The 21,910-nt window shown below is 44.2% G+C and overlaps 2 protein-coding genes across 2 annotated transcripts in view; both read right to left on the bottom strand.

The window, feature by feature from the left end:
• Positions 1-8,002: 8,002 nt before the first annotated feature.
• Positions 8,003-11,435, bottom strand: LOC136710488 (SPEG neighbor protein-like). Its single transcript, XM_066686023.1, has 4 exons — positions 11,329-11,435; positions 9,442-9,749; positions 8,453-8,594; positions 8,003-8,141 (listed from the first exon to the last, which is right to left on the bottom strand). Exons 1-4 carry the CDS (start codon positions 11,433-11,435, stop codon positions 8,003-8,005), a joined length of 696 nt encoding a protein of 231 aa, XP_066542120.1.
• Positions 11,436-14,750: 3,315 nt separating this feature from the next.
• Positions 14,751-21,910, bottom strand: part of LOC136710444 (striated muscle preferentially expressed protein kinase-like) — a 102,058-nt gene continuing 94,898 nt past the window's right edge. Inside the window, exons 26-31 of the mRNA XM_066685942.1 lie at positions 21,780-21,908; positions 20,258-20,497; positions 19,500-19,723; positions 19,121-19,196; positions 18,305-18,454; positions 14,751-18,084 (exon numbers count right to left, since the gene is read on the bottom strand). Coding sequence (XP_066542039.1) covers positions 17,802-18,084; positions 18,305-18,454; positions 19,121-19,196; positions 19,500-19,723; positions 20,258-20,497; positions 21,780-21,908 — 1,102 coding nt within the window. The 3' untranslated portion in view covers positions 14,751-17,801. The remainder of the gene's footprint in view (positions 18,085-18,304; positions 18,455-19,120; positions 19,197-19,499; positions 19,724-20,257; positions 20,498-21,779; positions 21,909-21,910) is intronic.

Here is a 21,910-nt window from a genome sequence, read left to right as displayed (position 1 = left end):
ATTACACGTCAAATTTAAATTAAGTACTTTATGACGTCTGGTCCACACTCAAGCTTTAAAAGGCTGCTTTAAAGCAAACAAAAAGGACAAATGTAGAGTTAAAATTCTTGAAAAGACTGTTTTTTAAGAGTTTGTTGTGTTATTTATAAGCTGCAAGGATTCGTGGCAGTTCAACGCTGTCTGCGTTGCCCTTTTAAATTCTGCACAATCCACCACGAGAGAAAAAAAACAAAGTTTGAAAGATCTCGGCCTCCTCGCAAGAGGATGCGCCTTTTCTGTGACAGTGCTTCGGTGAGTGAGAGCACAGCGAGAGCTTCTAAAGACAAGCCCCTTCTCGAAACGCACTGTTTACACCTCACGACTACAAACTACTAACTACTTCGCCGTTTCTCGGGCAATTCTCCGACTTTGGAAACTTTCTTACGAACTTTTTCTCTGGGGCAGTGTTCATATAGAAGGGCGCCTTGAAACGGTCCGCAAGAGAATGGAGAACAGGGAGAGTCCTCAAAGTGCTGCACTCACTCACAGAGTTCAGTCTTAGAGCACAGTGTTAGTATTCACACAGCACTTCACTCGGCATACTCCACACTCCGGGCCTACTTCATTACACAACACGACCACCACACCCCCCTCGACTCCCCTCCTCGTAATACCCACAGCCCGTCTTAGAACAGGCTCTTACTTTATTATGTTGCGCCTGCTGCTTTAAGCAGCGGCGCAATATATTGTTATCCGTAAGTCATATTATTATTATTATTATTCTTATTATTCCGCGTTTCCTTGTCCGCCTAACTAGTCCCGCAGCTTTCGAGCTATCGACTCCGTTCCACCTGGAAATCGTGCATCCTATAGCGACGATGTGGGCTTGTATACAGCTTTCCGATACCCGCACTCGTTCGTCCGCTACACTCGTTTATCGCTCCGTTTTTCCCCAGTCATTTCTATGGAATTAATTTTCAAAGTGCTCTAACTCGGTCATTTTTCAAGCTACGGACACGGGATTTCAGACGGTCGGACCCGGGCGTACCGACTCCCATCACTTCCGTTTTCGGAATTTTTGCACTCATCCTTCCCTTTCTATTCCTCCTTCAAAATCCCTCCATTCATTTCAATGGGAGGCTCTTACAGTGGGGTGACGTCATACACTGTAGTTTCAGTGGCCAAAAGCCGTTTTTTCACTTTTCAGCCGAACAAATCGCCATAACTTCCTTATAGTTTCACCTAGAAACTATATTTAAATCATTTAAATTTAAAATGGTAGAGAAACTTGTCCTTTCTAAGACCTCTAAATTTGAACATTATTGAAAATACGGTTTTTGAGTTATGAATTTTTGTTCGGCACTAGGGACGGTTTCGGCTCCCATAGGGTTCAATGTATTTTTGGAGCAGCTCAGAGTGCGGTTTCTAAAATTTTCTCCTGTTTTTAACTCGTCATAACATGCTCAATTCTCACTTAATCTGCAAATTTTTTATACCATATCGATCCCCAGACTCTCCTTGTCGCAACGGTATATACGGTTAAGTGCTGTGGGGAAAACTTTCCGAGCTATAAGCATTTGTTCGGAGGGTGGGTACGCTCCCATAGGAACCCATTGAAATTATTTTTTTTCTTTTTCAATTTTCTGCCGAACATTTCACCATAACTTCCTTATACTTTCACCTACAGACTTCATTTAAACTTTAAATGGTAGAGAAATTTCCCCTTTCTCACACTTGTAAGTTTCAGACCGTTTGAGAATACCGTTCTTGAGTTATGAATTTTTGTTCCACACTTGGGAGGGTTTTCCTCCCATAGAGCTCAATGTATTTTAAGAGCGGGTCTGCACGCAGATTTTCAAAACTTTCCCTTTTTTAACTCGTAATTACACCATCAATTCTCGCTCAAAGTGCAAAAATTTTTACACCATCTCGAGCACCAGACTCTCCTTGTCGCTACGGTATGCTTCGTTCAATTTTGGTTGGGAAAAGTTTTCGAGCTACGGGTAATTTTTTGGAGGGTGCTCCTCGGTCGAAATTCATTGAATCATGAGTCTGTCAGTTGTATTCTGTGAGCGTGCGTGTGAGAGAGAGAGAGAGAGGGGAGGGGGAGGGGCAGAGGCAGAGACTGACGGGGCCACAGAAATACACAGGCAGTCTGTAACACTTTAAAGGTCATTTTTAAGGGGGACGTCTTAATTATCCAGGGTTTCTTAAGGTGGAATTTTTAAATAATGCCTCATTCACAATATACTGGCTGTCTTTTCAACATTTTAAGACGCGGATCGGGGGACGGGGTTTAGGCGGCGCAACATCTCGCGTTTCCTACTGGAAATGCAGACCGTTTGCTGCCCTTCATTCTGAGGATCGTTCATTCTTGTCCGGTTAACTCCGCCCACAGTTTTCGAGATATCGACTCCGTTCAAAGTTTCATTCGTAGAGCTTCCCTGTGGGATGCGGGCTTGTATACAGCTTTTGGAAAAGTTACATAGTTTTAGCACAGTAAGCATTTGAAGTTTCAACTTTTCTCCCATAGGAATGAATGGAAAAGTGTCCATAAACTTTTGTCAAACTTTTAAACTGCTGTCACACGGTCAGTTTTCGAGCTAGAGACACCAGAACTCAAACGGGCAGACCCGAGGGTCCACGGACCCACCACGTGAAACTATAGGCCGATAGCCCACCCGCTTCATGACCTTTGACCCCGTTTTCCATTCACGGCCTACACAGCTCCATAGAGTCCAATGTAAACTGCTGTGGAAGAGTGCTCTCTTAACATCCCACTACCAACAGCTTAGCAGTAAACTCCTTCACCATAGGCGTCGCCTAGTGACCCACGAGGGTTTCCGTACCGAGGACCTCGCTTTAAGCGGGAAAGACGCGGATCGGGGGACGGGGGTTTAGGCGGCGCAACATCTCGCGTTTCCTCCTGGAAATGCAGACCTCTAGTTTCATTTAAACTTTTATTTTGGGCAGGTAAAGCATTTACTTTGTAATATTTTCATCTTCCCATCAAAATACACCCCTCACACTCTGTTGACCGCTTCAGCACCTGTACCCTCTTCTTCCACAGTTATAGGCTTGAAAAAGATATGCCAAAGTAAAACCGAGCCCACGTGGTTATAACAGATATAGATGAATGATAGTTTCTGGTGCAGTGCCATCAGAGATTCTTTATTCAGCTTAGGTTTGTGCCTTAGACTTTAACACACTGAAATTCCTCCATATTCCTTGAGGCTTTGATTGTGATATTTGCTGTAGACAGTTTGTTCATTCATTCATTCGTTCATTGTCTGTATCCCTGGGTGGGTCAGGAGCCTACCCGGAATCACTGGGTGCAAGGTGGGAACACACACTGGAATGGGTACCAATTCATCACAGGTCAACACACACTCACACCTACGGACACTTTTGAGTCTCCAATCCACCTACCAATGTGTGTTTTTGGACTGTGGGAGGACCCACACTCCTCACAGACAGTCACCCGGAGGAAACCCGCGCAGACACAGGGAGAACACACCACACTCCTCACAGACAGTCACCCGGAGGAAACCCACGCAGACACAGGGAGAACACACCACACTCCTCACAGACAGTCACCCGGAGGAAACCCACGCAGACACAGGGAGAACACACCACACTCCTCACAGACAGTCACCCGGAGGAAACCCATGTAGACACAGGGAGAACACACCACACTCCTCACAGACAGTCACCTGGAGGAAACCCACGCAGACACAAGGAGAAAACACCACACTCCTCACAGACAGTCACCCGGAGGAAACCCACGCAGACACAAGGAGAACACGCCACACTCCTCGCAGACAGTCACCCGGAGGAAACCCACACAGACAGAGGGAGAACACACCACACTCCTCACAGTCACCCGGAGGAAACCCACGCAGACACGGAGAACACACCACACTCCTCACAGACAGTCACCCGGAGTAAACCCACACAGACACAGGGAGAACACACCACACTCCTCACAGACAGTCACCCGGAGGAAACCCACGCAGACACAGGGAGAACACACCACACTCCTCACAGACAGTCACCCGGAGGAAACCCACGCAGACACAGGAAGAACACACCACACTCCTCACAGACAGTCACCCGGAGCGGGACTCGAACCCACAACCTCAGCGCCACCTACCATAGACAGTGAAATATCAAAATCTCTTCTGTGTTCTTTTGAGGAATTTTTGAATATTTGTGTAATTTTCTTAGGCATTGGTGATGGAGTGATCCTCAGTACATCACTGGCTGATTAAAGGACTACCCCTTTCCTGGCTGTTGTTTGTGTGTAAAATCATGATTACAATCATATAATTATGGACCTGAACTCTTTTTGGAACGAGTTGTAGACCTGAGTGGTAGAATTTGATTAAATACATTTTGGGTTAATACTTTCAAACATTTAAATTCAGGTACCCATTATTTGGAATAAAGCGTTTTATACACACATGCACATCACCGCTGTCCAATGAAAAACATCTCCAACGTTCAATCTTATAATGGAAGTCAATGTAAAAAGATTACCATTCAAGTCATTTTGAAGCATTTCTATTGGTCCATTCATCAAGAGTTTTTCACACAATGTAACACAGAGCAACCGTGTTCAAATGATGTAGTAATCTATAGATCCACAAAAATGCAGATACATGCTTTTTTTTTAATTGGACAGAAATGATATATTTTATTCTCATTACCATCCCGGTGTTTTCTCACTTGTGGTTGTAGGATAAAATAATTTTAGCATTTTAGTGGTTGTGGGTTCGAGCCCTGCTCTGGGTCACCCTCTGTGAGTAGGTTGGTGTGTTCTGCACTTGTCCATGTGGGTTTTTCAAGGTGCTCCGGGTTCCTCCCACATTCCAAAAATGAACATACGTGTTGGTATGTTAATAGTCTATTCAAAATTGTCCCTAGGTGTGGTGCCCTGTGATGCCTGGCGTCCTGTCCTGGGCGTGCCCCGGTGACTCAGGGTAAGCTCTGGACCCACTGCGTCCCTGAACCGGATGAGCAGTTACCGATGATGAATGAAGTCATTTTTGCAGTTGTCTTGTGTTTTCTTTTCCCTGAGGTTACCTTAGAATGCTGCACATTCACACTTCATTATTCGTCACTACATGACCCCACTTTATCTCTGAAACACAAACCGACTCATTTATTTCTGTGCACTTTTAGGACTAATATGTGTAAATGATTAAACACATTCAAATCAGGCTGTATTTTCAGCCTAGTATCTGTGGCAAAATGTCGAATTGTTTATGTTTTAGTGCCCTACAAAGATGCGTAGTTTCTGGTTGGTTTAATGTGTCTGGCCACACACTGAGAATATAAATGTCATAGTATTGTGCATTAAATGTTATAAACTAGCATTTTTGGAAACATCCAGCTTTTTTTCACCATTAACAAGGTGTGACAGTGACAACTCGGATTCATGCTTTTTTTTTGTTGTTGTTGTTGCAGCGATCACTTTTTTAACCTGAACTTTGTTCAGTGTCGTAGTCTTTAGTTTAATGTGGAGATGGGAGTTTAATTGATGACACAAACTTGCACCTGAAAGATTGACATTAAACAGTAATAAAAAAGAGATATTTATTATATTATATTATGAAATGACACAGCTCCAGGGTCCTGGAGGTTGTGGCTTCGATTCCAGCTCCGGGTGACTGTCTGTGAGGAGTGTGGTGTGTTCTCCCTGTGTCTGCGTGGGTTTTTTCCGGGTGACTGTCTGTGAGGAGTGTGGTGTGTTCTCCCTGTGTCTGTGTGGGTTTACTCCGGGTGACTGTCTGTGAGGAGTGTGGTGTGTTCTCTCTGTCTGTGTGGGTTTCCTCTGGGTGACTGTCTGTGAGGAGTGTGGTATGTTCTCCCTGTGTCTTCGTGGGTTTCCTCCGAGTGACTGTCTGTGAGGAGTGTGGTGTGTTCTCTCTATGTCTGCGTGGGTTTCCTCCGGGTGACTGTCTGTGAGGAGTGTGGTGTGTTCTCCCTGTGTCTGCGTGGGTTTTTTCCGGGTGACTGTCTGTGAGGAGTGTGGTGTGTTCTCCCTGTGTCTGTGTGGGTTTACTCCGGGTGACTGTCTGTGAGGAGTGTGGTGTGTTCTCTCTGTCTGTGTGGGTTTCCTCTGGGTGACTGTCTGTGAGGAGTGTGGTATGTTCTCCCTGTGTCTTCGTGGGTTTCCTCCGGGTGACTGTCTGTGAGGAGTGTGGTGTGTTCTCTCTATGTCTGCGTGGGTTTCCTCCGGGTGACTGTCTGTGAGGAGTGTGGTGTGTTCTCCCTGTGTCTGTGTGGGTTTCCTCTGGGTGACTGTCTGTGAGGAGTGTGGTGTGTTCTCCCTGTGTCTTCGTGGGTTTCCTCCGGGTGACTGTCTGTGAGGAGTGTGGTGTGTTCTCTCTGTGTCTTCGTGGGCTTCCTCTGGGTTACTGTCTGTGAGGAGTGTGGTGTGTTCTCCCTGTGTCTGCGTGGGTTTCCTCCGGGTGACTGTCTGTGAGGAGTGTGGTGTGTTCTCCCTGTGTCTGCGTGGGTTTCCTCTGGGTGACTGTCTGTGAGGAGTGTGGTGTGTTCTCCCTGTGTCTGTGTGGGTTTCCTCTGGGTGACTGTCTGTGAGGAGTGTGGTGTGTTCTCCCTGTGTCTTCGTGGGTTTCCTCTGGGTGACTGTCTGTGAGGAGTGTGGTGTGTTCTCCCTGTGTCTGCGTGGGCTTCCTCTGGGTGACTGTCTGTGAGGAGTGTGGTGTGTTCTCTCTATGTCTGCGTGGGTTTCCTCCGGGTGACTGTCTGTGAGGAGTGTGGTGTGTTCTCCCTGTGTCTGTGTGGGTTTCCTCTGGGTGACTGTCTGTGAGGAGTGTGGTGTGTTCTCCCTGTGTCTTCGTGGGTTTCCTCCGGGTGACTGTCTGTGAGGAGTGTGGTGTGTTCTCTCTGTGTCTTCGTGGGCTTCCTCTGGGTTACTGTCTGTGAGGAGTGTGTTGTGTTCTCCCTGTGTCTGCGTGGGTTTCCTCCGGGTGACTGTCTGTGAGGAGTGTGGTGTGTTCTCCCTGTGTCTGTGTGGGTTTCCTCTGGGTGACTGTCTGTGAGGAGTGTGGTGTGTTCTCCCTGTGTCTGCGTGGGTTTCCTCTGGGTGACTGTCTGTGAGGAGTGTGGTGTGTTCTCCCTGTGTCTGCGTGGGTTTCCTCTGGGTGACTGTCTGTGAGGAGTGTGGTGTGTTCTCCCTGTGTCTGTGTGGGTTTCCTCTGGGTGACTGTCTGTGAGGAGTGTGGTGTGTTCTCCCTGTGTCTTCGTGGGTTTCCTCTGGGTGACTGTCTGTGAGGAGTGTGGTGTGTTCTCCCTGTGTCTGCGTGGGCTTCCTCTGGGTGACTGTCTGTGAGGAGTGTGGTGTGTTCTCCCTGTGTCTTCGTGGGTTTCCTCCGGGTGACTGTCTGTGAGGAGTGTGGTGTGTTCTCCCCGTGTCTGCGTGGGTTTCCTCCGGGTGCTCCGGTTTCCTCCCACAGTCTAAAAACACACGTTGGTAGGTGGATTGATGACTCAAAAGTGTCCTTAGGTGTGAGTATGTGAGTGAATGTGTGTGTGTTGCCCTGTGAAGGACTGGCTCCCCCTCCAGGGTGTATCCCCCCTTGCGCCCAATGATTCCAGGTAGGCTCTGGACCCACCGCGACCTTGAACTGGATAAGGGTTACGGATAATAAATGAATGAATAAATATTACAAAAAAAGTGTATTTTTGTTGATTTATACCTGACACTTGGCATTGGGCATGGTGACCTTAGGCTCATGTCTCATTCATATTTCAAGCAGTGTCTATAAAACATTGGACGTTCTGAACAGACAGTAATATTCTCAAGTTCTTTGGTACAAGAAGAAGAACCAACGTTATCTATTAATCAAGACATTATGCAAACTGAATTATCTGTGAATTTATACCAGTATTTCTGTGTTCAGAGTTTTGTAAATATATATTGGGTGTCAGTAACCATTTAACAGATGAGGAGAGGGCCCTAAGAGGGAGGAATCAATTTTATTTATTGAGATTCTCACAGGATGTCCACTCGAGCAAAAGACTGGTCCGTTCCGAGACTGTTTTCCACAAACACCTCGTACTTTCCTGAGTCTGATGGCCTTGCGTTTTTGATGGTCAGAATCGTGCTGGTGTCTCCTACATCAAAGAATACTCTGTGGGGAAACAGACATACCAGATTGAAGGAGCATTTGGATATTTATTTTCATATTTCTTCATCTATGGTGTAAATATATTGTGGAGGACCCACTCTATGTAGAATAAACTGGTTCATTCAAGGTCTACAAACAATGTGTTGTTTCATTGTGTATGGTTTGCATAAAATAATAAATAATTAATAGTTTTTATCATATGTTTATTGTTTTGTAATATATGTCACTTTTGGTGATCACAATTATTTAATACATCTTTAATATATCACAGAATTTACAGTTAAGCAATCAAGAATATTCTGGTGAAAGCTAACCTGTCATCTTCTTCTATATCTTCACCATCCTTTAGCCAGGCCACGTCAGGGGGTGGTTCCCCACTGATGTCCGCCTTCAGGACCACCATAGTCCCTCTCTTTCCTTTCACGCTGTCTGGACCCTTATTGACTTTAGCAGGAACTATGTGGAAACCAGAAAATGGGTTTTAACGCTATGAAGATGGGAAACAATACAAATGTATTTCATAACTCAGTTCCTAGTGATGCTCTGGGACACATCGTCAGTGATAGTACCTGGGGTCATAGGGTGTTTCGGGTCTTTCAACTTCAGACACCCTCACCCAGGTGACTCAACCAGGAGTGATCAATTCCCGGCATGTGTCCAAGTAGCGTTTGCCCACAGTTTTTTCCTCCTAATCCACAACCATCTTGAAGCCTTCTCTTCTTTTACGTGTGCCAGTGCTGCCCAGGGTGCTATAAGCTTTGTAAAGTGACCTTCCTGCAAAGTCCCTTGCCCCAGCCTCAGATGGGCAGACACAGTGCTCGCCACCTGCTTCTGCAGCACCCCTCCACAAGCTCCATGTGTTAGCCTCTCTTCCTTTCATTGTCCAAGGTAGTGTCACTGATATTAGTGATTAACATCAGCATATATTTCCACCTCCAGATGTTACTCAAGTAATAATATTCAACATGTGGGTTATTTCAGCTAAGCACAAGCTAACAGTTAGCTAGCTGGTAGTGGTGCAATGTACTAACATCTAGTCAGAGGAATCTGACTCAATTATCTTTGTGGGTTGGCACATGCTACATCAGTAAGCGTCCTTGAGCCAGACTCCTAACATTTCATTGGTCTGTATCTAATATGATTCATATTAAAAGTAGCTCTGAATATGTGTTTCTGCTGGACATGTTAGCCAGTTAAATGGCTATTTGAAATTGCTGAAATGGCAGAACTAGCTAGCATGCTAATACATTTACATTCCATTTACTTAAAATTATAAAATGACCAACAAAATAATGTAACTCACCCTCCACTATGATGCAAGCAGAGCCAGACGTCTGGCCAAAGGTGTTTTTGATGGTCACGGTATATCTGCCAAGGTCAACCAGCTCCCCATCACGCACCACGAGAGCTACAACATCAGGGTCCTCAAACACATAGCGATATTTGGGTCCGTCTTTCAGCTCTTTTCCATCTTTCAGCCACACAATGAAGGGGTCTGGGAAAGCGCTGACTCTGCACTCCAGCTTCGCAGCACTGCCCTCCACCAGGAGCACATCCTTCAACTCCTGCAGAAACTTCGGCGGACCCTTTTCACGAAGCTCCTTTCTTGACCTACAAATATGATCATCAAAATTGTAATGTCTTTACTGCAACAACACTAGTAGTTAGGTTTCACTACCTTATGTAACTTGAGCTGAGTTGACATTTCCATTGTTTTAGAGAACTGTTTATTAAAATTTTATGTAAAATAGGGTGGCACAGTGACGAAGCTCATGGGTCCTGGAGGTTGTGAGTTCGAGTCCGGCTCCAGGTGACTGTCTGTGAGGAGTGTGGTGTGTTCTCCCTGTGTCCGTGTGGGTTTCCTCCGGGTGACTGTCTGTGAGGAGTGTGGTGTGTTCTCCCTGTGTCTGCGTGGGTTTCCTCCGGGTGACTCTCTGTAAGGAGTGTGGTGTGTTCTCTCTGTGTCTGCGTGGGTTTCCTCCGGGTGACTGTCTGTGAGGAGTGTGGTGTGTTCTCCCTGTGTCTTCGTGGGTTTCCTCCGGGTGACTGTCTGTGAGGAGTGTGGTGTGTTCTCCCTGTGTCCATGTGGGTGTTTACTCCGGGTGACTGTCTGTGAGGAGTGTGGTGTGTTCTCCCTGTGTCTGCGTGGGTTTCCTCCGGGTGACTGTCAGTGAGGAGTGTGGTGTGTTCTCTCTGTGTCTGCGTGGGTTTACTCCGGGTGACTGTCTGTGAGGAGTGTGGTGTGTTCTCCCTGTGTCTGCGTGGGTTTCTTCCGGGTGACTGTCTGTGAGGAGTGTGGTGTGTTCTCCCTGTGTCTGCGTGGGTTTCCTCCGGGTGACTGTCTGTGAGGAGTGTGGTGTGTTCTCCCTGTGTCCGCGTGGGTTTCCTCCGGGTGACTCTCTGTAAGGAGTGTGGTGTGTTCTCTCTGTGTCTGCGTGGGTTTCCTCCGGGTGACTGTCTGTGAGGAGTGTGGTGTGTTCTCCCTGTGTCCGCGTGGGTTTCCTCCGGGTGACTCTCTGTAAGGAGTGTGGTGTGTTCTCTCTGTGTCTGCGTGGGTTTCCTCCGGGTGACTGTCTGTGAGGAGTGTGGTGTGTTCTCCCTGTGTCCGCGTGGGTTTCCTCCGAGTGACCGTCTGTGAGGAGTGTGGTGTGTTCTCCCTGTGTCTGCGTGGGCTTCCTCCGGGTGACTGTCTGTGAGGAGTGTGGTGTGTTCTCCCTGTGTCTGAATGGGTTTGCTCTAAGTGACTGTCTGTGAGGAGTGTGGTGTGTTCTCCCTGTGTCTGCATGGGTTTCCTCTGGGTCCCTTCCATGCTCCAAAACCACAAGTTCACACAAGTAGGTGGATTGTAGACTCAAACGTGTACGTAGGTGTGAGTGTGTGAATGAATTTGTGAGTGAGTGTGTGTGTGTCTTCCTGTGAAGGACTGGCGCCCCCTCCAGGGTGTGTTCCTGCCTTGCACCCAGTGATTCCAGGTAGGCTCTGGGCCCACCGTGACCCTGAACTAGATAAGGGGTTACAGACAATAAATGAATGAAGGGTTTCCATATCTGATTACGCCCAATATATATTTTCTCTGTACAGAAGACACATCAGATATGTGAAGGTCTAAATCGTTGCATTTCCCCAGTTAATTCTAATATCAGACCTATCTCTATGTGCAATATGTGGTAAACGTGTATATGTGTATTACCGATGCCCCCGGTATGAGGCCTGGATGCGGATTGCTGCTTCCTGTACTTGAGTGTCATTAATGTTGATGGTGCACCCTGGTGGGGGAGCAGCCTTGAATTTGGACATCTGTTAAAACATCACACATAAGTAGGCATCACTGGTGTGTTGATCAGTTAAGCAATATCACATGAGGAGGAATGCTGTTATACACTGAATTATCACTGGATTAGAAACATCTACTTTATATCTACACACACTGTCCAATTTATCAGCTCCACTAACCACACAGGAGCACTTTGTAGTTCTACAGTTACAGACATACACTCAGTGTCTGGACTGAGAACAGTCCACCGACCAAAAACATCCATCCGACAGCATCCTGTGTCACTGATGAAGGACTAGAGGACGACCGACACACACTGTGCAGCGACAGATGAGCTACTGTCTCTGACTTTACATCTACAAGGTGGACCAACGAGTGAGGAGTGTCTCACAGAGTGGACAGAGAGTGGACACAGGGTTTAAAAACTCCAGCAGCACTGCTGTGTCTGATCCACTCTACACCAGCACAACACACACTAACACACCACCACCACGTCAGTGTCACTGCAGCGCTGAGAATGATCCACCACCACATCACACCTGCTCTGTGGGGGTCCTGAGCGCTGAGGAACAGGGGGGAAAGGTGTAAACAAAGTATACTCAGAAACAGGTGGACTACAGTCTGTAAGTGTAGAACTACAAAGTGCTCCTGTGTGGTCAGTGGAGCTGAGAGAAATGGACAGTGAGTGTATAAGCAAAGCGACGGTCGTAATGTTATGTATAATCAACAGGAACACACTGTTCCACTGACAAATCCTTTCAGATACACATACAGTACCCATCAAAAGTTTGGACACACCTCCTCCTCATCAGTGATTGGTGGAGTAGAGCTAGTCACTGTATAGAACTGTGTACCAGCCCCTACCTCTGCACAACCCCAGTTACAGTCTCAGACACATTCAGAAGAGAGCGGTTCTACAGATGAACTCTCGACGAGGCCACGGCTGTTCACTGAAAACCATTCCAGGTGACGACCTCATGAAGCCGACTGAGAGAACGGAGAGAGTGTGTGAAGCTGTCGTCAAAGCAACAGGGGTCTACTGTGAAGAGTCTAAAGTATAAAACATATTCTGCTTTGTTTAACACTTCTCTGTTTACTACATAATTCCATATGTGTTCCTTCATAGTTTTAATGTCTTCCACATTCATTTACAACAGAGAAAATAATAAAAAACAAAGATAAACCATTGAATGAGAAGATGTGTCCAAACCTTTGACTGGTGCTTTATTTCTCTAGCTGAACTAATTCATTAATTATATTAATTCAAGTACAATCAGGAAAAACTCACCCCAGCCAGGCTCCTGGATCTTTCCAGGACAGTTATTAAGATGAGTGCAGTGTTGCTCAGTTCTGCCTGGAGAACTGGTCTTTATAAACTGAGCTCCATAGGGACAGAGGCCTACAAATACCACCCCAGGATTTCTCCTTCTTTGGAGAGTCTTAGCTTGATGAGGCTGATTAAAAATGGACATCAGAGAGTAGCAAGCTGTGCCTTATATAGTGAATCCATGGCTAAAAGACCCTGGAGGCAACCCAGAATGCAGTAAGGGAGACTGGAGGGCAGTGGAGCTGGATTCCAAATACGTGGATGTGAAAGATGAATGCTCCCTAATGGGGATATTCACACAGGTGGGCACTGCAGGGTTTGGACAGGGCCCATTTGACTGCATCTACATACTTAGCTACTGAGCCTCTTTTGGGAATTTTCAGCTGTTACTTATGAAAATGTCAGTGGAAAGTGTGTTGCATGAGTCTATGCCTTCAGTTCTGGACTCGTCTCATGAAAATGTAAAGGGGAATTACACTGATTTTTACCAAATTGATGCATAATGAGATTATGATGTAACCAAAGTCATTTATCGTGGTTTGATGTGAAGTGCTTTGCTTAAAATGTACTTCTTTAAAGGTGCTTGCTTAAAAAATACAGTCCCTTGAGCATAAGGCATGGTTTTAAATGTCATAACATCCCATTACACAAGTTTTATTCTGAGATCAAGGATACCAAGAGGTAGACAGTGTGTTTGCTTGTATTCCTGCAGTAACACTTTCTACTCACCAGATAAGGCTTTATATTTAATGCAAGCCTTTATAACTTCATTTAATTTAAGGTATAAAATCTTACTAAGGTCATTACTAGTTAAACTGATGTAGACTGAGTACTTGATGGAAGTCCTCCAGGAAAGTTTTACTCCTTTGCAGGGCATTGCTTCGGCTATTTATACTCCATAACCAATGCTTGGCACTGGGTATTGTGATGTTAAACTCATGTGCAGCTGCTCTAGAAGGTTCAGCTTTATTTCATGTTATTCCACTTATTCATTCATTCATTATCGTAACCACTTATCCAGTTCAGGGTCGCGATGGGTCCAGAGTCTACCTGGAATCATTGGGCGCAAGGTGGGAATACACCCTGGAGGGGGCGCCAGTCCTTCACAGGGCAACACAGACACACACACACATTCACGCACACACTCACACCTACGGACACTTTTGAGTCGCCAATCCACCTACCAACGAGTGTTTTTGGACTGTGGGAGGAAACCGGAGCACCCGGAGGAAACCCACGCAGACACAGGGAGAACACACCACACTCCTCACAGACAGTCACCCGGAGGAAACCCACGCAGACACAGGGAGAACACACCACACACCTCACAGACAGTCACCCGGAGGAAACCCACACAGACACAGAGATAACACAACACACTCCTCACAGACAGTCACCCGGAGGAAACCCACGCAGACACAGGGAGAACACACCACACTCCTCACAGACAGTCACCCGGAGGAAACCCACGCAGACACAGGGGGAACACACCACACTCCTCACAGACAGTCACCCGGAGGAAACCCACGCAGACACAGAGATAACACACCACACTCCTCACAGACAGTCACCCGGAGGAAACCCACGCAGACACAGGGAGAACACACCACACTCCTCACAGACAGTCACCCGGAGGAAACCCACACAGACACAGGGAGAACACACCACACTCCTCACAGACGGCCCCTGGAGCTGTGTGACTGCGACACTACCTGCTGCTCCACCGTGCCGCCCATTATTCCACTTAGTTGTATCTTAATTCAAGTTAATGTGTCCACATTGGGAGCACCTTAAAGTATCTGCATTCACTCATGAAATACTCCTGGGCATATTCTGTACAAACACAACAAAAGAGTTTGACGTTCAATTTAACAATGTACACGTCATAAGGAAGTAAACAATTTAAAAATGACCCTTAACTGGTATAAAGCAATGGGTCATAGTTTTGGACGTTTGATTGAGGAATTTAGAGAATGTATGTGACAAAAACAGCTATATCCAGATGCATGTTAATTACTGACTTTATTTTATGAATTGTCATGTTTTCCACATATACACACTGATTTCATACTACTGTAAAACATTCACGTCATGTCCATGTTTGTCACTGATTTAGTGCAACATAACGCATTCCAGAAAACAGCTTGGTTTCACATTAAAGGGTTGCCCAGCATGATCCAAAGAAAAAGTACACAAACGCTCACACACCAGTTAATAATACAAAACCCTATTCACAACCACAAACCAGCGCCCGTGGCTCTTCAGCCTGGTTTGCTTTAGTGTGATTCCACGTGGTGGTGTTGGCCTAGAAAATGCTAGTTCCAAACTTGTGTAATTCAAAATGTAATCAGCAAAGAATGGGAATCATTCTCTTTCAGCTACGCAAAAAGGTAGATACAAAACTTGAAAAAGTACAGGAACACAATAATAATAATAATAATAATAATAATAATAATAATAATAAGGGAAAAAAGAAAAAAAGCCTGTAAATATCAGGAGTTTAAGAAAATGAAAAATGGAAATAAACTAGGGTGGATCGGTGTAGCAGGCACAGCAACACATAATACCTTTTTGAACCCATACTTTTTCCCCTCCAGAGGTGTATTGTCTTTAACTGATTACATTAACTGGGCTGGCAGTGCCATTATATTTCATATGTTACTTATTTGCAAGCTTTATACCTGAACTCAATCTGTTCTACAGTAACAACTTTATTCTGCTGAATGAATAGAAAAGATCAGTTACGACAGTCCACTTTCCATTAAAAACAACTCAATTTTTTGTGATCCACATATTTATGTATATTTATTCCACTTTTAATTTTTAATATTATTTCTAACAGAACTGGTGTTGACATAATTCATACCATGCCCAGTCAATTCCAGGACCAAACCTACACACATGTCCCTCATTTGACCAAATAATGCAAAAGAAAACATTTAAAATACGTCAACGTTTCCATTAGGTTTCTGTGATCCTGAGCTGAACGAAAAAAATCCAATACAAAAGGTGTGTCGATTAAATCAAAAACAAAAGTCAAATGTTATATTCATCTTATTACAAAACAATACAGTGAGCAATTTTTAAACCAGCCATTGATTGTGTTCCTGATCCAATGTATCTCCTGTTTACAGAGTAGAATTCAAATTATAATGACTCTCAACATGAGATCTTCCAAATCATCCGACCTCACATCAAAGCAATCCTGTTAATGCACAAATATAATTGGCCAGTTTTATCATTAACCCTCTCTCTGAGGTAAAAAAAGGAGGGTGGGAACCTGGAAGGCTTATTTATATTATATTATGAATTATATATTAATTAATAAATTAGGTCTTTCATATTTAGAATTGTAGGGTTCCTAAGATTGTAATGTCGTGATGCGTTAGGTACCCAGGACCTTAGAATGAACACAATCCTGCTATTAATTGCACCGAATAATTGTTCTGCAAAATGTATGAGTTGTATTCACTCTGATCAATTAATCATGGTACATTTGTATTCCTCATATTAAGAATATTCAAAAATCACATTGCAAAGACTCATTAAACATTCAGGATAGCAGCCACTGTGTCGTCTTAACTTAAAGTCACAACTAGAAAAGTGGCAGTTCTTGCAAATGGCACTAATTCTGTAAAACACTCATTAGAAGAGAAGTGGGCAGCATGTGTGCATTTTCAATGAAGATCGTATAAAGAGACCAAAGAACAGTAATAAAGTTCGGCTCATTATACCGAGCTGTCCTAATGTCCGTTCAGGTGGTGTTACATGTACATATCCACTACATTCTTGGTCAGGGCTTGTGTGAAAATGTGACTCAAAATCTCCACCACCAAGACGTATTACATCTTAAAATTCATAAATATAAAACTCTTAAGCAGATCGTTCTCCTATACTATGAGTTCTAGGAATAATGCAACAAAACCTCCTCTTTACTGCCACAGGTAATGGGTTTATTCTATTTCGTCTATAAAGGAAATGTTTGTACTGATAGCATGCTCATCACTCCACCAGTGTGCAGATATTAAAAAAATGTTTTCAGTGCATTCAAAAGACTTCAACAAAAGCCAATACACGAAATTAGTGCAAAGACGTCTGTGATGTATAGTACATTCTGGGTTTTAAATGGAAAGGCAACCTACCATTAAAAAAAAAAAGATAAAAGAGAATGAAAACAGTTGCAGAAATCCTCATCAGCGTAGAAGGATGAAAGACTGCATCCTTTTGAACACGGGGGCCATATTGCATTACAACTGCTTTTGAATGATGGTTTCTCTGGCATCTCAAGCTGCTAAGTAGGACTTTGTCTGCCATGAAATGTAAAGTTTATTGAAGACAAAAACAAGTTGGTTGTAAAACATCCAGTGGCACTACAGTAAGAATAGCTCGAGTGCTCCATACTCCGTAAACACTCATCAGAACCGTATAACAACTACCTGTAGTAAAAGTCGCAGTCATAAAAACTAGCCGAATAAAATGATATACGTATTTCTTTTACCAAGGCCCCGGGGTCGATATAGGGAAACACCACAAAAGTTTACATCAACATGACATTTGGCAAACGTACACTTCTGTGTCCTCATTAGACCTTCAGCTTTTGTAGGAAGACCGCAATGGGTCTATAGTTCCTGACTCTGCATGTCGCAGAGACCAGGTTTTAACACCTTAGTCAAACAGCCGTAATATGAAAAGGGTTGTGTGGGAAGGGCACAGCAGTGCAGGGGCAGAGCAAGTTTGTGCATGGGTGGGAAAATGAAGAAAACAGTGCTGAGCATGCTGGCCACAGCGGATGGGAGTTAACATAGCGGGGCGTGTTGTGTATGCTGGGACACGTGCGTTGTGAAGGATTTTCTTGTCTCTTTTCATGTCTGACTAAGGGTGTGTTTGACTCTTCGCAGAATAAGGGCCAGTTGGTGATGTGGTCACTCACAGGACAGTCACTGGCGCTCCATGGTAAGTCCAGCCAAGTATCAGTGAGTTGTCCTGGGGCTGGGCCTCCCTGTCCTTCCCCTGGAGTGCTACCCTTGGGCCAGATTCCTCTTCAGGCGGAGCCAGGTTGAGCTCACTGGGTGACGGGCGTGGATGGTGTGGAGGGTATGGAGAGTGTGCAGGGTGTAGAAGGTGTTGTAGGTGAGACGGGTGAGGTGGGGGTCTGGGGGGCGCTCTGGTAAGAGCGCAGGAGGACTTTGTGCTTGGTGGCCACCTGGGCTCTGAGCTGCTGCTGCTGGCTCAGAAAATCTTTGAGGCGTGTGGTGGTGAAGGTGAGGGTTTGCCGTCTCAGACGCATCAGATATGCATCCTGCAGCCAGGAGTTGTTGTAGCAGTCCTTGATGGAGGGACGGGCCCTGGAATGTAACACAACACACACACACACACCCATTCAAACACAAACACACATTTACAATTCTAACAATTTCATAAAATGCCGCAAACCTAAATCTTGTCTGATGTCCTGATAATCGTGTTTCTTTCTATTTATTTATTGTGTTTTTCAAGTCCAATTTGACTTGGACGTAGCCGATCTCAGGCGATGCAGCACAACACAGTACGTGGAGTCGTACGCACCAAGGGTAGCTGCACAGGATCTTCTTCAGGAACAGAGAGGCACTTTGGGACACATTTTGGTAGAGCTTGCTGAGGTCAAACTTTGCTGCCAGGATTCTGGCCTCTGTCTCTGCAGAGTCCATTTCTGTGAAAGGCAACCTTCCACTGAGCCTGAGAACAGAAACAAAAGATTCAGGCTGTGAGTGGTCAGGTTTGGCAAAGGAAAACAAAAACTGAAAGTGATAAACATTCACTCCATGTTTCTACGGTGTTCAAAAAAGCCAAAATGTGGAAAACAGTGCTGTCAGCTGGTGGAATGAAAAGCCTTCTTTATTTTGTTGGTAAGCAAAAGCATGCAAATTTGCAAACAGGTAGGCAAATGAAAGCAACAGTGTGTTAGTGTGAGAGAGGAAGGGAGGGGCAGAGGGCGAACTGGATGGATAGATAGACAGTGGATAGTAGGGTATAACAATTTGCAACTTTCATAATTATCTTCAATTCATTAACTAGCATCTCATATTAATGTCTGGTTTATCAAAGAACTAGCAAAAACATACAACTCATGAGCTAAAATATGTCCCTGACAGGTTTGATTTCCTTCCCTGCTCTTGATTTGGATGTAAATCTCACTGTGGGCTTGTTTAATGGGATTGTACCTCATGCTGTAAATCAATACTAAACTGATTACATTAATGATCTGCGTACTAAACTGAGACACTTAAGATGCTGTGCTTTCAAACTCCTTACAGACAGATTACCACTCGTTCTGTAAACCAGATCAGTTTGTTATGCTTATTCTCAGAAGAGCATTGCTGTACAGAAATGACCGACACTCACATGATGAAGGTCAGAACACCAACGCTCCAGATGTCAGCTGGAGGACCCACAACGTCCCCTTTCAACATCTCCGGAGCTTTCATCAATCAGCAGGGATTCAAAAGAAACACAAATTACAGGGCATGAGGATGTGCTCAATTATGTAAAAAAAAAATCAAAACAGAGACATGCACTTCAAATAGACAAGACTAGTATGACATTACAGCAGAGAGAAAACAGAAAAATAATGGCCCAGATTGGGGTAAAGTAAGTATCAGGAAAGATATATAACTTACAAAAAATAAATAAACCAAGCCAACAAATTGCATACACTGAACTACAGGGTTAATTAAAGAGGCTTTGAGGTTGAATTACTGTAAGCACAGCAGTCATTACTTACACATGTACTCCAGGGTTCCTATAGGAGGGCTGAACTGCTTCAGGAAGAGTGGGTTGAAGGTCTGAGCACTGCCAAAGTCAATGATCTTGACTATGTTCATGTAGGTAACTATGATGTTGTCTGGCTTGATGTCCAAATGCAGGATTCTCCTGTTGTGCAGATAGTCCAGACCCTGCAAAACCTGAACAATGTAGGCCACCACGTCGTCCTCTGAATAGCGGAACCTGGTGAGGAGTGAGAGATTGGCAAAGGTCTCCATAAACACAAGGACCAAAGTCTAGATTACATTAAAACAAACCTGTGTTTGTGTATAAACCGACCAGACAACATCACAGACACCTACAGGAGCATAGTAAAGACAGATTGCCCTTGGTTGTGTAACTGAAATTGGGATAATGTTTTGTTTCAAAAGGCCTGCAATTATAATTTGTTGAAGAATTGTGAGTTAAATCAATAGCAGTTGAAATGTACAATCTGTTTTTTAAATAATGGAACAGTTTAAGTGGTTAGAGCTTAAATTCTTTCATTCATTCATTCATCTTCTGTGACAGCTTCATCCAGTCTAGTGTTGAGGTGGGTCCAGGGCCTACCCAGAAGCTTTAGGTGCAAGCCACAGACTTTACAAACTCATCCACTTGATTTCTGATCTAAAACTTGCCTATCTTCTCTTACATTAACACAGATAAGTGAAGAAACAACAGGTTCTTGTTCTGTGCTACAGCTACGTGATCAGAGCCTGAAGCCAAACACAATCAGACCTGTCAATCAGGCTATAGAGGATCTCTTTTCCTGCGCAGCACTCCGAGATGAGCACTAGGTAGCGAGGAGTGACGTAGGCTTCATGGAGAGCCATGATCTTGTCATGATGCAGGGACTTGAGGATCTCATACTCCTGTAGAACAGTCTGCTTGCTGTCAGGCTCATATGGGACAATTTTTGCCATGAACAGGTTGCCCGTAGCATTCTCTCTACATTCACGGATAACACCAAAACGGCCTCTGGAACGACACAGAAATAAAAGAAAGAAAGGAGAGATGTTAACAGAAAAAAATTAATGTTTTCTTCTCTAGTTTTAATGGTCATTTTCCAATCACTTGTTTAAGAAATAGCTTCAGAGACAGACGAATGAACACACTGCCAATCCCGCTCTCTGTGATGGTATGAGGAAGTAATTCTGAGAAACAAAACACTGAGAAACGATCATGTCTGTCTGCTTATACGCACACCACACCACAAAGACTGTTTAATACAAGTTTTAAAGCAATTAAAACGCAATGGTGGTAGCCACTATTACTGCAGAAGTATCACTTCTATTCATACAATGGGCTCAGAGCTTTAGAAGAAAAATACAGCAAAGCTAAGGAGAAAGGCTTCAGCCACAGGTGACATTTACTCTCCATTTTCATGAGCAAAACCACAACACTGTTTAAAAGGAGACAACCCTTTTTTTTTCTAATACAAGTGGCAATGAACTGATGTTTAATACGATGTGTAATACGTGTAATTGTGTGTAATATGATGCATTAGTCATTATCTTTTATGGCCAATTTTAGATTTAGATTTCTTTACAGACAACGTAACTGACGACTGATATTTAAAAGGCTTTTGTTTGCAGTGTGTATGAAAAAGACACACTTGCACATTTCTAGTATTTTCTATCATCCAAAGAAACATTTCCAAAAAAAAGTTATTTGCTTTTCAATGCATTTAACTGCCATTTTATATTTAACTAACATGATATCAGATAAAACCCTAAACCGAAAGTGAGAGTCTACGATTGCAGGGAAATGTAGTTCTCTGGTTTGTTTACACTCAGATATGGCAAGTATTTTAAGGCGGAATGGTATGTTTGAATGGGGAAATAATGACAGTTGGTTGTATGTGGCTGAAGTTTAACTTGTCTGTAAGTTTTTATTATTAATTGTTTGATTTACTACAGAAACTCATTTGTAGCTCCACTTTCAGTTAGTCGTCTCCCAAACATTTCCACCTTAAGTGATAAGAATTAGCAAAAATATGTCAATAATATGGAGCAGGAATAGAGCCACATTCTCATCTCAGTTCATGCTTTTCTACATTTGGAGTTCTCTGTTGTCTAAAGGACTCCAGAGGCCTCTGCCATGAGCAGAAACAGAGAGAGAAGGCCTAGCTGGACAAAGACAATTTGTAGCGCTAGCAAACAGTGAAGAAACATCTGAATTTTATAAAAAGAACGTTGCTTTAAGCACTTTTCTATGGCACACAGCTTAAAAAACAAACAACTATTCAAATGCTTGGTACCTGGCTTTCTCGTCCATGAAGGTATATGGTTTTTGGGGCACCCCTTGCCTTAAAGTGGAGTCTCCTGGTTTACCCAAGGGGGTTCTCCGCCCTGTAGGTGTGGAACGCCCGGATGGGGTCACACGTCCACT

This window comes from Hoplias malabaricus, chromosome 12 (genome assembly GCF_029633855.1).
Source record: "Hoplias malabaricus isolate fHopMal1 chromosome 12, fHopMal1.hap1, whole genome shotgun sequence".
Classification (NCBI taxonomy): domain Eukaryota; kingdom Metazoa; phylum Chordata; class Actinopteri; order Characiformes; family Erythrinidae; genus Hoplias; species Hoplias malabaricus.
Note: the sequence above shows the minus strand (reverse complement) of the source record. Positions and strands in the feature narration are given on the sequence as shown.

What these genes read in the sequence shown, in the direction of transcription:
- LOC136710488 (XM_066686023.1), bottom strand. Translation starts at nt 11,435, where the DNA reads ATGTCCAAATTCAAGGCTGCTCCCCCACCAGGGTGCACCATCAACATT. An exon ending in GCCTCATACCGGGGGCATCG is followed by an intron (nt 9,750 to 11,328) that starts GTAATACACATA and finishes TCATATTTGTAG; the next exon opens with GTCAAGAAAGGAGCTTCGTG. An exon ending in TGCTTGCATCATAGTGGAGG is followed by an intron (nt 8,595 to 9,441) that starts GTGAGTTACATT and finishes GTTTCCACATAG; the next exon opens with TTCCTGCTAAAGTCAATAAG.